This window comes from Elephantulus edwardii, unplaced genomic scaffold (assembly GCF_000299155.1).
Source record: "Elephantulus edwardii isolate Elephantulus edwardi_28Jun2011 unplaced genomic scaffold, EleEdw1.0 scaffold00556, whole genome shotgun sequence".
NCBI classification, from domain to species: domain Eukaryota; kingdom Metazoa; phylum Chordata; class Mammalia; order Macroscelidea; family Macroscelididae; genus Elephantulus; species Elephantulus edwardii.
This window is the reverse complement of record NW_006400306.1, coordinates 149280-164996: the sequence shown is the minus strand read 5'-3', so window position 1 is coordinate 164996 and position 15717 is coordinate 149280. Positions and strand designations below refer to the sequence as shown.

At 48.4% G+C, this 15717-nt stretch overlaps 1 protein-coding gene across 1 annotated transcript in view; it reads right to left on the bottom strand.

Annotated features, from left to right (window-relative positions):
• Positions 1-6059: 6059 nt before the first annotated feature.
• LOC102847329 (transmembrane protein 185A-like) overlaps positions 6060-15717 on the bottom strand; it is a 31327-nt gene continuing 21669 nt past the window's right edge. Inside the window, exons 3-7 of the mRNA XM_006903296.1 lie at positions 13898-14105; positions 9151-9234; positions 7945-8121; positions 7297-7420; positions 6060-6304 (exon numbers count right to left, since the gene is read on the bottom strand). Coding sequence (XP_006903358.1) covers positions 6060-6304; positions 7297-7420; positions 7945-8121; positions 9151-9234; positions 13898-14105 — 838 coding nt within the window. The remainder of the gene's footprint in view (positions 6305-7296; positions 7421-7944; positions 8122-9150; positions 9235-13897; positions 14106-15717) is intronic.

The window sequence follows — 15717 nt, the reverse complement described above, 5'->3', positions numbered from 1 at the left end:
GGGCCTCAGCACGTGCAGGCTGTACCACTCCATTATCAGTTTTGAATTCTGGCTGAAAAATATCACAGTGAAAGGTGAACATCAGCAGCCCCGGGAGACGGAATTACATCAGAAAGAACCTCATAGTCTGTAGCCCGAGCCCAGGGTCCTTACTCTTGCGAAGACCTGCTATCTGCTTATTTTGACAGTGCATTTTGCTTAATAAACTTTCCTTTACTCTTAATTAAGTCTTATTCCTCATTTATCAAGTCTGTGTGTCTGTGGCAAACTCCTGAGGAGAGCCTCTTCAAGGCATTCAGTCCTTAGAGATCCAATCAAATGAACAACCCAACCATAATTATTCCCAATAGCTCTCAGTTTCTCTGCATCTTCATAAACTCCGGGCTTTCCATGTTTCTGATCGTGGCTATCCCGTGGGAGAGACTCCCTATTTATCACCTCATCTAGCATGCTGCTCAGTTCATTTACCTTGGGAGGGAATTCTTCTTCCAGTGTCCTGTGGTCTTGTGTCAATTCGCAAAACACAATGGTTGGCTGGTGCATTTGTTTGACTAGAAACTACATGACAATTAGCTCACAAAGTTACATGCTGAAGCTCATAAACCCTTTATTGCAAGGAGCAACAGTTGACAACTTCCATGAGAAACACACAGATGAGTCTCCATATCCCTCTCGTAGAAGAGAGGCACGTTGCTGCGACATGACTTGACCCCTGCCCGTCTTGGTGCGCTCTGCTAGTAGGGTGCTGACCACTATGTTCAAGCACATCCTGAGGACTGGCTTCAGGCATAAGGGACAGAAGATGGATGAGGCCTGGCAGGGACACGGCACAGGGATCTGCTGAGAACCCTGATAGCAGCTGAGGCCCGGCCTCTCTGCACCTCCTCTCTCAGCCTGCATGGACTGGCACGGGGAGGAGGTGTGCTCACTGCGACTGGCCTTGGCCAGAAACCCCAGAACTTTCTTCTCGTTGGTTTCCGTGCGTGCCCCACAGGATTTCATAGTGGACAGGATGGCTGTGGGGCATGCGCTTGACCTCCAGTACTCATTCTGCACCCAGTCTTGAGAGAAAAGTCTGCGGGGATCCCCGTAAATCCCCCACCCAGCGTGCAGCTCCACCGTGCCCAGCATCTCCCTCACTGCCACAGTGGCCTTCCACGAAGATGATGGAGGCTGTTCTTTGGTGTTGGCTAGTAACCTCCACTACCTGGCTTCTGGCGCCCTCTGCTGCAAGGCCTGGAGAGAAGCTGACTCCTTGGAGACTGGAGTCTACTAGGTGGCCCTGCAGGAGCTCCCTTCTGCTGGGATTCTGGGGTGGGGGAAGCCTAGAAGAGGAGGCAGAAAGGCCCTTGCAACCACCCCCCCTCATTTTCCTTCTTTCTGAGTTTTCTTTCCCTTGAGTTCGATTTCCTGAATAATGCAGCAGGTTAACAGGAGAGATTGGCGCCCGTGGGTGCATAGTTAGGTGTCACCAGATGTTGGGGTGGGGGGGGTAAAGCATGCTGTAATGGACTGCTCTCCTTCAGAGGGACGTAGAACTAAGAATGCTCCAGGTCCACAAATGTCCCCTGCCATAGCTCCTAGGCCCAACCTGAGAATACTAAAAAAGTCACACACCAGGGTAGATGCAAGAGGTGTTTCCTATGACTTCTGGTTCTGGTGAGATGCTGGGTGCATTGATTAGTAGCCATTGGCTATGAATTGACTATATTAGGCCTATTTTAAGAGGTATTTAGTCATCAGTATGGGTCTGGAATGCAGGTGGGCAATAATCTGAAGCAGCCTGACTCTACAGAGGTTTGGCTTTCTGGGTCAGGTACAACTCTGGGTGCACCGTTTACTAGCCATTGGCTGTGAGTTGACTGTATTCAGTCTCTTCTATAAAAAGGCATTTAGTCACCAGTATGGGGTTATAACCCTGACTCTACAGAGATTCGGATTTCTGGATTTGGTGAAACTGGGTGCATTGTTTACTAGCCAGACTCTGAGTTGATTGTATTGGGACTCCTATTGTAAAAGGCCTTTACTCACCAGTATAGGGCTGGTATTTAGGTGGAAAATATTCTGAAACAGCCTGATTTTACAGAGGTTTGGATTTCTGATTCTGGTGAGACTCTGGGTGCATTACTTACTAGCCATTGGCTGTGAGTTGATTGTATTCGACCGCTTATTTAAAAAGACATCTAGTCACCAGTATGGGGCTGGAATTGAGTGGGCAATATTCCAAAGTAGCCTGATTCTACAGAGGTTTAAATTCATGGTCCTGGTGAAACATTGGGTACATTGTTTACTAACCATTGGCTGTGAGTTGATTGTATTCAGTCCCCTATTTAAAAAGGCATTTAGTCACTAGCATGGGACTGGAATCCAGACATTCAGACGGGGAATATTTGAAGCAGCCTGACTCAGAGAGGTTTGGATTTCTAGATCTGGTAAAATCCTGGGTGCATTGTTTACTAGCCATTGCCTATGAGTTGATTGTATTCAGCCTATTTAAAAACACAATTAGTCTCCAGTATGGTGATGGAATCCAGGTGGGGAATATTATGAATCTGTCTGATTCTACATAGGTTTTGATTTCTGGTTCTGGTGAGACTCTGGGTCTACTGTTTACTAGCCATTGGCTTTGAGTTGATTGTATTCGGCCTTCTATTTAAAAAAAAGGCATTTAGTTACCTCAACTGGGCTGGAATCCAGGTGAGGAATATTCTAAAGCAGGGTGACTCTACAGACGTTCGGATTTCTGGTTCTGGTGAGACTGGGTGCCTTGTTTACAAGCCATTGGCTATGAGTTGATTGTTTCCCGCCTATTTAAAAAGGTATTTTATCATCAGTATGGGCTGGAATCCAGGTGGAGAATATTCTGAAGCAGCCTGACTCTACAAGAGGTTTTAGTTTCTGGTTCTGGTGAGACTCTGGGTGCACTGCTTACTAGCCATTGCCTGTAAGTTGATCGTATTCAGCCTATTTAAAAAGATATTTAGTCACCAGTATTGGGCTGAAATGCAGGTGGGGAATATTCTGAAGCCACCTGCCTCTGCAGAGGTTAGGATATCTAGTTCTGGTGAGACTCCAGGTGCATTGTTTACTAACCATTGGCTGTGAACTTATTGTATTTGGCCTCGTATTTAAAAAGGCAGTTACTCACCAGTATGTGTTGGAATCCAGGTGGGCAATATTCTGGAGCAGCCTGCCTCTACAGAGGTTTTGATTTCTGGTTCTGGTGTGACTCTGGATGCACTTTTTACTAGACACTGACTGAAATGATTCTATTCAGCCTCCTATTTAAAAAGGCATTTAGTCACTAGTATGGGGCTGGAATCCAGGTTGGGAATATTATGAAGCAACGTGACTATATAGAGGTTTTGATTTCTCATTCTGGTGACATTCTGGCTGTACTGTTTACTAGCCACTGGCTGAGTTGACTGTATCAGGTTACCCATGGTGGACAGTGTTTGGTGAAGCTCCCTGACTAAAACAAGGTTGGAAGAAGGAGTGGCATCCACTTCCAAAATAGCTTGCCTTCAGAACTCTATGAACTTGGAGAAATGATGAAAGTTTACAAGTGTTCAGGTCTTTCGTTTATAAGATCGCTATGAGTCATCTAGGACTCGATGGCATTTAACAACAATAACAAAGAAGGCATGTATGTGCAGAGCATGGGCCAAAGGCCCATCTCAGAGAAACTTCAGAGATGCAGGGTGCTCTGGAGTCTGTTTGGTCTTTGTTCTTATTGTGCAGAGGGAGGGGATAGCCATGCTCACAGCCCTTCCTGGTGTCCAGACGGGCAGGTCAGCTGCACCGACACAGCAGTTCCCCCCCCCCATGCACTGTAGCACCTCCAACTGAGTTGGGGTGTTCAGGTTTCTCTCCTTGTGTCTTCTGCTTCCACTGCAGCATGGGGTGTACCAAAGCTGGGTTTCCTTTACCAGCTCTTCTTGGATGAGGGTCTGAGAAACATGGAGGCCAAGATGAATCTTGCCCAATTCCCCCCTTGTCTTAATTACTGAGTCACCTAAACATGTGACCTAGTCACTAGGTAATACCTAGTCACTAGGTAATACTAGGTAATAGGTGCTTTCTGAGAACTATAGCCCAAACAGATTTCTCCATTCACCTCATTGCACGTCCACATCTGGGGCACATCATGGTGGCTCCATTCAGATCTGCATCACTAAGGCTCTCTGGTACCATGGGTAACACCCAGGATCCTCACTGGGAAAAGGCAGAGGGCAGCACCCTGGCCCAGCTGTGTCAAAGCTCCTCTTCAATTTAATCTCCTCTGGAGGCCCTGAGTCTCTACATGGGGGTGGCAGTGGCAATGTCTGTCCTATGGAGCGGTGAGGAATCAGTGCGACTCACCCAGAGAACAAGGCACGTGGCAGGAAGTGGTAGCTGCTGTTTGCAACAATCTTGTATGGACACCAAGTCTAGATTATCGAGGCTCAGGAAGGCAGGCTGTGTCTAGGCTGGCTCCACCTTCTTGTCAACAGACATAACCCTACAGTCACTTTCTAGGATCCAGAGGCAGCAGCAGGGCGAGGCAAATGAGCCACCAGAAGCAAGCACTTAAATGTCAGGAGTGCTCAGCTGCTGACAGCGCCAACCACACAGCAGGAGTGCTGGAACCACATCCCTGTCAGGCTCAGGGCAGCGGCAGCAGCCAAGCCAAGTGGTGCCTCCTAGGCAACGGTGGAATCTCTAGAGCCCCCTGTCCCATTCAGGCTGCACCTCGAAGCTGTTGTGTTCCAAAGTGCCACTAACGAGCCCTGGGAGTTCGCCTCTAGCTTACTGCCCCATCTGGATAAGTTCCACACAACAACACTGGCTGAAAATGAGGAACCACTTTTATTGAACAGCTGAGGGAGCTGGAGTTGAAAAGTCAGCTGGACTTCTTACACACCACGTGGAGAGTGCCATGCCACCCCTATGCCCCTGCCCTCCAAGCTTTGTTGCCTGCAGGTGCCAAGGGAAGGCCTGTTCATAGGATTCAACCACAGTCCAAATGTGCCGCTGAGTTGTGGCCTCCTTTGGAAACCGTCCTTTCAAAATGCCCTCTTCCCTGGCTGAAACATCTCTTCCCTTTAAGAGCAGATTTCTCCCTGATAGGTCCATAGACATATCAGAAGTGCTTCCAGAAAGTGCCCTCTGAATGTAAAGAACAGATCCCTGGGAACACTTTTGTGACCTTAGACTTGGACCTCTCCGTGATTCTGTTGTTCGGATCTGGTCTGGCCCACCGCTGTAGGGCTCCAGTTTCAAGTCGTGCTTTGTCATGATTGGCAAGGCCCACCCCCAGCGGTGGGGGCAGCACAGATCGGGGGACAGCCTGCTCCAGCTGAAGAGAGCCAGGAGTGGGTAAGGGACCATGTCCTGCCGTGCTGAGGCCAGCACAGCACATGGCACCCTCAAGTACAAGTGTGTAAAAAAATACAGAATAGACTATACAGACTAGAATCTCACCTGTATGGCACAGTGCTAAAATAGTCATATAAATACTATACAGGCATGGAGTCACTCCATGACAAAGGGTTCACCAAGAGGGTCTCAACAGAAACTGCCATCCTCACATCCCAAGAGCACTGCATCCAGGGCAAGGTGCTGGCAAGGAGGCGCCAAGGCACACAGACCAGAGGGTGGGGACAGATGCAGAGCTCAGAGGACCGCAGGGTAGGAGGTGTCTCAGCCCAATGTCATGGCGGCTGACAAGCTTTCCAATGTTGTGATCAATTTAACATTTTACTCAACGTGAAGACATCTCCCGGGGCCTAGCGGGCCCACCTGGCAGTCAGTTCCTTCCTTTTTTCTGAAGGACACACATTCCCTCGAGTTTTTAATCTGACCCTCTACCCCCACACCAAGTCCTTGGTCTCTGTGGCACGCGCATGAGTAGTGGGGAATCACAGACAGGTTTTGAATGCCAACAAGGAGTGAGACGACAGTGCCTGGGGCCCCCAGCTCCAGCTCCAGTCCTGGTGGAGGGTGCATATGGAGGCTGAGGAAAGGGAAGAGCGTGCGCTTCATCCACCAACACTCCCTCTAGGGAAAAAATGGGGGCTTTAATCTGGCATTTCAATATTCAACTTAGGAGGAGGGAGCACATACTTCCCAGGGCTCTGGGTAATGACTACTCTGGCCTTCTTTCGAAACAGAGGAGCAATTTTAGGAGGTTCTGGAACAGGAGTTTCTTCGGTTTCTTCATTATCTTCATGATGGAGATCATAGGAAATGTTTCCGTACTCTCTTAAAAATGGGAAAATTTCAAGCAAAAACTGACAGAAATCTTTGCGAATGCCGAACCACCCTGAAAAATAAGAAAGTGCTTCTTCAAACACTGGGAAGGCAGTGCCTGGGGCAGAGTGTGGAGGCAGAGCGTGGAGGCAGAGGGTGATGGCAGGGGGTGGAGTCAGAGCCTGGAAGCAGAGTGTGGAGGAGGAGGGTGGAAGCCACTCGAGAGCCTGGCCCTTGCCCACTCGAGCCCTCCAAAAAGAGTGGGGCTCTTTTGGGGCTCAAGTGTCTGAGTGCACTTACACAAAGCTGCTATTCTCTAACTCCTCAATCACTCTTCCGTGTAGAGGAATTCTGCCCGTCCCCCTGGGATGAGTGATGCCCTCACGGGAGTGTGGGTACAGGCCCACAAAAGCGGGGCTATTGGGGCCCTTCCACTTTTACCACAGGACTGCAGCGAGGTGCTGGTTCTCCTTGTGTGTGGCCCACAAGGACCAATTGGCTGCAGTCTCAGTCTGCTCCACCCCACTTCACTGGCCTCCAGAAGGCCTCAGGGGGTCCACTCACTCACTCACTGGTGTCTGGTCAGTTCTGGCTCAAAGCTTACCCTCCCGAGGGTCTCTGAGGCTGTAAATCCTATTGAGAGGAGATTGCTCATCTTTCTCACAAGGATTCGAACCTCTGCAGATGCATAGCCTTTGGGTTAACACCTAAACTCTCTATGGACTATGGCATCAGAGGTCCCTGTAGGGGTACAAAAGAGCTCCAAGGATTGTAAGGAGGCATCCATTCAAAGAGCTTTCGAATCCACATGCCTGCCAAGAAGAACTGCTAGCCAAGCGAGCCTGGTAAGACGGGCTGGGAGGTGGGATCACATACTCCTCAACACGTAGCCCACGGTGGCTAGAAGAGTGGTAGTGGCCAGTGGAGACATGGCCTTCCACTGCAGACCTGGCATCCCCACGGGCTTTCCCAAGCAAGCCCTTCGTGTGGGTTCCCAGGAGCCTTCTCTTTCCCCAGTCTTGTGCACAAAGCTGCTCCGAGGGCTTCCAGATGCCCGGTACTTACAGTGGTTTCCTCCCTTCTGTCCAAAGGTGGTGGCCATGAGAGTGATGAGCGAGAGCCACAGTGGAACAAATATGGGAATACAAGAGAACGTGTTATGGCCATCCAGTTTGTGAACCAGCAGGATCTGGAGAGACAAAGAGGCAACGTCACGCTGATGCACCACCATCGGGTGGTCAGAGTAGGCCTGTGGGCAGAGGGGGGTGGGGCAGTGCATGGCATGGACACTGCAGACTCAGAATGCCCGTGCGCCTCAGAGAACGCACACATGGGGCCTGCTGCACACTTCTCCTTGGAAGAGCTGATCCTCCAGGGGGTTTTCCAAGGCTGTGAATCGCACAGGAGACGCTGACCATCCTTTTCCTGAGGAGTAACCGGTGGACTTGAACTGTCAGAAAGGTGTGGCCTTGGAATCAGCGCTGCTTAAGTCCCTGTGGACTAGAACACTTGAGCTTCCTTATCAAAAAGTAGCCACAGCAATAAATACAGACATGTCTCCGTGAGAAGGAAAAGGGCTCCCACACTCAGACAGGAAAGGCTGGGCTCATTTCCCAGAAGGCCTCCCTGGGCATCCCGGTGGAGTGGGTGTCCTGTGAGGTCCAGGGAAAGGGGTGGTGTGGGGCATGAAGAGCGTACCCAGAGAAAGCTCACCTCAAACGTGAGAAGCGGCACGACAATGGTCATCCAGCTCAAGGCCATCGTTATGTGTGTCCTCCGCTGCTCCGCAATCACATCCATGGAGCGCAGGAACAAGACAGACCACACAATGTAGTAGAGGACCACCAGGCACAGGAAGGACATGAGAATCCACAGGGGGACACACACGACCTGAGCAGAGGACGAGACATCTCTGCAGCTCCCATTATGGCAGGACAGCAAGACAGCCGTCCAGAAGGACAGTCCTCCATCCCCTGACAGCCAAGGGACAGCGTGGCAGGGTCAGCACTGCGTTTGCCAGGGAATGCTCCCCACGGCCCACTCTGCAAGGCAGCATGCCTGGCCTCGGCCCAATCTCTGCTTGACACCTAGTGCTCTTAGTGCCCTGGCTCCCAAGGGTCCAGGGCAGAGCTGTCGCTCCAGAGCCACAGACACTTTCGTTTTCTCTTCACAGGCAACACTGCACCCCGCTCCTCTACTGGGCAGCAGGTCTGCTCACTTGCTCCCCAAATGACAGCTGCCCAGCTTCCTACTGGTCCCTGCTGATACAACTGCAGACAGAGGGTGCTGATGTGATCCTACTGCTACATTCACGCCAAGGCGGGTTCCGTATGATTCTGCTGTGGAACTGCAAAGACCTGGAGCCCCTCACACAGCCACGCGAGGGGCGAGGAGCCACCACAGGTCCCAGCTCTTGACCTGCCCACCCCCCTGGAACTACTTGGTCTGTTACTCCTTCTTTATCAATTCTCATATAAGAAAGTGGTCTTTTTGCTTTTATGTACAGTTAGAGAACTTTTACCACACATGTAACTTTTATCTCATGCAACCACAGCTGCCAAACGGATGCACAACAGTCCTGACACCCCACAAACACTGTGCAGGAGCACAGAGCCCTCAGTTATTCCCCTGGCAACACATCCTTAAACTTCTGCACCGTCTAGAATGTCCGAGAATTGGAATCAGGCAGCAAGCAATTTCAGACTGGTTTCTCTGAGCCTCTTCCTGAGGTGCATTTACAGATGCTGTGCACATCAGGACAGGTCTCTCTGTTAGACTGCACGGCAGTATTCCATAGTAATCTATTAGCTCTGCTTACAGGACTGGGGGTAGCTTTCCCTAGTCTGCTACAATGAGCAGGAATTAACTTTTACAAGGGGAAAAAAAGCGTATGATTGAAGGATTTAGAAAATTACATACGAGCCACGGCCAGTGGATGATCTTGTCCAATCTTAAGGCAATGAAGATAAATTGCAGAATGTTGACGGAACACAAGATTTCTAACTAAAAAGGAAGAGAAGAATTCATTAACCTGCTGACCAGTACTGGAATGATTTGGTTGGCACACTGTGAGATAATTAAAATTGCAACCAGGAAAACTTTTTAATGTTACACTGATTTTCAGCACCACAGCAGGCACTCAAGTGCTGTCCCCAACAGAAACCAGGCACTGCTGCATGCCATGTCCCCCCTCCGCGAGGTGGCTGTCCCACCCGTTACGGGCTTGAAGCCTGAGCGGTGGATGGCTTTCAAGCCTCCTTCCGGCTCCAGCAGCAAGCACCTAGGTCCTCAACCATTCGTGAGCTCCCTGTTACCCAGCCCTCTGCCCTGTAATCGTCTTGATTCCTTACTCCACCTTATTGTTCAAGGTTATTTACCACTAAATCGGAACCGACTCACAGCTGCCCCGCCAGTGAGTTTGCAGAGGCTGTAAATCACAGAGGAGGAGACTGCTAGCTCTCTCTCATGGAGCAGCTGGTGGATTTGAAACACTTGCCTTTGGGTTGGTAGTACAAGCCCTTACCACAAGGCCAAGAGGGCTCTTGACTCCGTCTTAGCCCTGCCGATTCATTCAAGCCTGCCTGCAGCAGCACAGAAACCTGCTCAGTTCTTTTCCCTTAAAAAGAAAACCACCTCCAGAGCAGATCAAGCCACCCTATCCAATGGCCCAGCTTGCCCCACTATGCTTGTGAGCTGCACTGGACCCTCAGCCCCTTACCTCCTGTGCCCAGCCTCACACACCGGGATGAGGCCTGCACTCACCCCGTGGCCACCCGCTGTCCACTGACACCCTGACAAGGTTGGCTGCTCTGACCTGCCTCAAACTCTCCTCACAGCCCTCAGCGCCCTCCTGCCCCACCTGCTCCTCCAACGGAGTTGCTCCACAGACCTTGAAACTCAGTCTTCCTTTTTCCCCCAGAAACACACTGGCAGACACATCCCTACTTTCCCTCACTCGCTCCAAACTGGGCATGAGGGAGGGAACACAATGATTCTGCATGGCCTTCTCTTTGCTGGTTTGCAAGGCTGTCTCCCACCAGGCCTGCCTTCTGAGCACTTAGGCCCAGCTTGGACCCCATGGTGAATCCCAAACTGCCCTTCCCCTTCTCTGCAGAGTACCACAACGGGCTCATCACTGGAACCAAGAAGCTGGAAAACACCATTCAGCATCACTCATCAACTCCCTTCCACCCCACTCCCTCCTCCTGAGTCCCCTACTACTAAGGCCTCCGCTCAGGTTCCCCTCCTTCCACAGCTTCTTCCTCACCTCCCCACCACCGTACAGCCTGCTCTCGACCCGGCAGGGAAAACTAGCCAGTGAGACGATACCTTGACTGGCACTCTAAAGCCTCAGAATCAAAAAATATGCACTTTCCAGCACAGCATACAAAGCCCAGCTTTCCGGGTTCTCAGTGTAGAAGGACTCAGTCATCCTTCAGGGCCTCCTGCTGTGGGGTTGATTCCTCATCCATCCCTAAGCTTCCCGCTTTTCCTAACCGGCTCTCTGCCATGGATCCCGTCCTCTTCTTTGTGGTTCCACGTGGACAGAGAACTCATCCTCAGAGTTTTCAGTACTTTTTGGAAAGAGGTTGTTGGTTTTGGGGACTGCTAAGTCTGGCTCAGAGCGACCCTATGGACAACAGATCTGAACTTGTCCTACCGTGGGGCACCCTTCTCATCTCTGATATACTCAAGACCGTTGCAGCGGTCAGTGTGTCAATCCACCTGGCTGAGGGTCTTCCTTGCCTTAGCCATCCCTCTGCTTTCCCAGCCATGATGTCCATCTCCAAGGAATACACTCTTCTAACAACATGCCCAAAGTATGTGAAGACAGAACTTTAACATCTTTGCCCCAAAGGAACATTCTGGCTACCCTTTCTTCAAGACACATGTGTTTGTTCTTTCGGTAGTCCATAGGATATTCACTACTATTCTCCAACACACAGCTCAAAGACATCAATTCTTTATCTTATTCATTATCCAGTTCTCCAGTGTACAAATGATTGAAAAGACTATGGCCTGAATCAGGCACACCTTCACCTTCAAACTGACATCACTGCTCCTCAGTAACTTGGAGAAGTTCCTGAGAGGACACTTGCCCAATGCACTGTCTCCTGATCTCTTAACTGCTGGTAACAAGGCTACTGACTGTGGATCCAAGTAGGACGAAATAGTTGATAATTTCAATCTTTTCTCCTTCTATCATGATGCTGCTTATTGGTCCAGTGATTCTGACGCAGCTACCTCCATTGCCCAAGTTACTGTATCAATCTATCTCATCCGGGGTCTTCCTCTCCTGCACTGTCCCTCCACCCTTCTGAGTATGATGTCTTCCAAGTACTGGCCAACCCTCCACCCTTCCGAGCATGATGTCCTAAAAGGACCGGTCTCTCCTTGCCACATGCCTAAAGTACGTGGGACAGAGCACCAAAATCCTAGCCTTCAAGGAAAAACTTGGTTTCACCCTCTCTAAAACAGACCCATCTGTTTTCTTCGAGGTCCATGGTATGCTCTATACTCTTCTCCAGCATCACAACTCAAAGGCATCAATTCTTCTGTCATCCTTAGTTATTGACTAGCTCTCTGATGCATCAAAGATCATGGCCTGGATCAGGCACACCTTAGTCTCAAGACTGACATCATTACTCTTTAGCACTTTGGAGAGATGTCTGACAGCAGACTTCCCCAATGCAGTTCTTCTTTAAATTTCCTGACTGCTGGTGCCAAGAGTATTGACTGTGGAGCTGAGAAAGCTGTAACTGTTAACAACCACAATCTCTTCTCCATCTATCAAGGTGCTGTCAATTGGCCCAAGGGTAAGAATCTTTGTCTTCTTGATGTTGAGCTCCAATCCATACTGAAGACTACAGTCCTTGACTTTCTGCAGTAAATAACTTCAGATCCTTCTTAGTTTTAGCAAGCAAGGTTGTGTGATTTACACATCACAAATTGTTGATGGGTCTTCCTCCAATCCTGATGCCACATTCTTCCTCATAAAGTCCTGCTTCCTGACTGATCTGCTCTGCATATAGACTGAAAAGGTATGGAGACAGGACATATACCTGATGCACTCCTTTCCTGATTTTGAACCATACAGTTTCCTTGCTCTGTTCTGACAACTGCCTCCTGGTTCAGGTATAGGTTTTGCATACATACAATCAAATGTTCTAGGATTCCCATTCCTCTCAAGGTTACAATTTGTTGTGATCCACACAGTCAAATGCCTTTGCATAGTCAATGAAGCACAGATAAACATTCCTCTGGTACTCTTTGCTTTTAGCTAAGGTCCATCTGACGCTGGTGATAATGTCTCTAGTACCACAGCCTCTTCTAAACCCAGCTTGTATTTCTAGTAGTTCACGGTCAAAGTACTGCTCCAGTTATTTTTGAATAATCTTCAGTAGGGTTTTGCTGGCGTGTGATATTAGTTAGATGTATACCTTTTTGCTTTCTAAAGACCAAAATTCCAAATATTTACAAGTTTCTTCCACTTTCTTCTCTGTCTACAGGTAACCCTTTCAGTGTCTCATCAATGTTCAGGGGTACTTACAGGTGCAAAGGCACAAAGACCTGGTGGTGGAGGAAAAAGCCTACTCATGTATTCTGGGCAGGGCTGAGCACTGTCCGCCAATAGGCAGCACAGTCCTATCCACCAACCCACTTCCTACCAAAATGCCACAGCTCACCCTTCCTAACCGAAAACACTGACCACACAGGTAACACCTGGAAGTTTTGGATCTCAGGGTCTGGAACTGATTTTAAAGCTCGGTCTAATTTTGTTAGTTCAAGTAATAGAGGGAAGATACAAAAGAGAGGTAGAAACTGGAACAGTCTGGAGGACTGGGTGGAAATGTGTCTTTCACCGAAGGAAGGAACAAAGAGGGAGGGAGGCTGGATAAGGAATCTGGCGTTGGTGGAAGTCAACAGCACCCAGGCAGTAGTGAAAACAGGGACTGTGCCAATGACCATTCAGACCGCATGTGTAGACTGCCAACAAGCTCGGAATCCTAGGAAACAGCAATTGATGAAAAGGTGGTGAGGGAGAGGCATCCAGAAAAGGAACCTAAGACAGAGGCGGGGGTCACCATGTGTGAGAAGAGTCTGAGATGATTTCAGACATGTGCACCACGAACCTACTGTTATCTTGTCTTCTTTAGCGTGAGACCAGAGTTTCTGGAGAGTGTGGAAAAAGTCCAAGTCCAAGGGGCTCCCAAGGACGAGAGGATGGTTAGCAAGAAAGGAGAATGTGGTTCTGGAAGACAGGCAGGGGTTCACGTGACGGCTGTAATAGGGGGCCACCAAGAGACAGCCCAAAGGCCACTCCTGAGGGGCCGAAAAACTTAGCTCAGGGTCTTGGTGTGCTCTGCAACCACTATCAGCAGGGGGAGCTTTTATGGATATTTCTTTTCTCCTTGAAATGTTAAGCTACAGATATTAGATATCCTTGTTTATCTACCTACTGCATGTGTAGTTGTGCTTTAAGTATAAAAAGATTAAGATGTTTCCCACTCCCCCCAACACATGACCTGGAGTAAGGGACCAGACTCTTTCTAATCAAGTGCAAGCTATTTATGTTCAAATAATTGACCCAAACATTACTCAGACATAATGATTACATAATAAGTTCTTAATTATATACAGCATTACTGAAGGCATGAACTCTTACCTCTAGTGACCTGTCATGTCGAAATCCCCAAACACAAGCCGCAACAGATACAGGGGAAACAAAAAACAGTGGCATGAAGACCAGGAGCCAGAAATGGCTTCCTCTCTCAATCCGGTCACAGACCAACACCTCAAACATCAGCAGGAGCAGGTGGATGCCCACTGCAATCAACATGGCTTTGAACTCCACACATGTTTCTCCTTCTGCTCTGAAAGGGGATAAAAAACACTCAGTTCACAGTCTGCATTCTAAGCAACAGTTCATGTTGATATTTCAATATGACGTGTAAATCTGATGACAAGTGAAGGAAAAGCAAGTAGAAATGTAAAGAAGTCTAATCTTTAAAACATCAAAGAATAGTTACAGCACAAATACTGAATATTAACACCAAGCGAGGCAATGACATTCCTTGTTCCGTGGCCTCTTCTTAATGAGTCTAATCTTTAAAACTACAGCAGAAGTTCAAGGCAAAGGATTTCCCCTCAGAACCATCTGAGATAGGTAGCCTTCCCTAATACTAGTATCTGGTATTTGGACTTACAAACTCCTAAACGCAACAGATACTGGCTGCAGCACATGAAACTGGCAGCAGCTTGAGGAGTTCAGAATTACAGAAGCTGAGAAAGCTTGAGATATAAGCCATCACATCAACGGCTGGAGAGAGGGAGAGAGGTGCTGAATGGAGTAGGTGGGAGTAGAAGGGAATGCTGGCGGAGCAGGCAAAGGGGTGAGTCAAGACACGTGTCAAGGGCGGGGGGCAACACTGACTCTATTGGTTATTTCTACAATTCAGGAAATGTCTTTCATCTACTCTTTTATATAAAATGATTGTCTGTCAGATAGTGTTCTATATCTGAGCATTCGAATTAAGACAGACTAGGAATAAGGACTTCCAAAACAGCAGGCCTTTGAAACCCTGTGTACAACGGAGCACACTTAGACTATCAGATATGGCAACTGCGGCTGAGCCCTCAAGTATGGAAACAAAGAGAAGGACGAACAGCTGTAAGCAGACACTGGTGATTGGAAGATGGAATGTGAGAACCATCAATATAAGAAAATTGGGCATTGTTAAGAAAGAAATGGAATGCATAAATATTGACATACTAGGTACTAGCGAAATGAGATGGACTGGCATGGGACATTTTGAATCAGATGATCATATGATCTACTATGCCGGACATGAAAAGGTGAGGAAAAAAGGGGTTGCTTTCATAGTTAAAAAGTCATCTCTAGATCCGTCTTAAAATACAATGTTGTGAGTGACAGGATAATATCCTTATGCATACAAGGAAGTCCAGTGACTATCACTATCATTCAAATATATTCACCTACAATTAGAGCCAAAGAGGAGGAAATAGATTTCTACCAACTTTTACAGTCAGAGATTGATCAAACATGCAATCAAGATGCATTGATAATAATGGGTGACTGGAATGCAAAAGTTGGGAACAGAGAAGGAGGATCAGTAGTTGGAAAACATGGACTGGGTGACAGTAATGAAGCCTCAGATAGAATGATAGAATTTTGCACAATGATATATTCATTGCAACTGCATTTTGTGAGAAAAAGTAATGCAGGCTATACACATGGATTTCACCTGATTGTATACATAGGAATCAGACTGATTAAACCTGTGCGGGGAAAAAAATCGCTGGAGAAGCTCTGTATCAGCTGTGAAAACTAGGCCAGGTGTGGATTGTGGAATAGACCACCAGCTACTCATATGTAAGTTCGAGCTGAAGCTGAGGAAAATGAAATCAAATCTACAGGAACCAAAATATAGCCTGAGTCTATCCCACCTGCATTTCAAAACCACC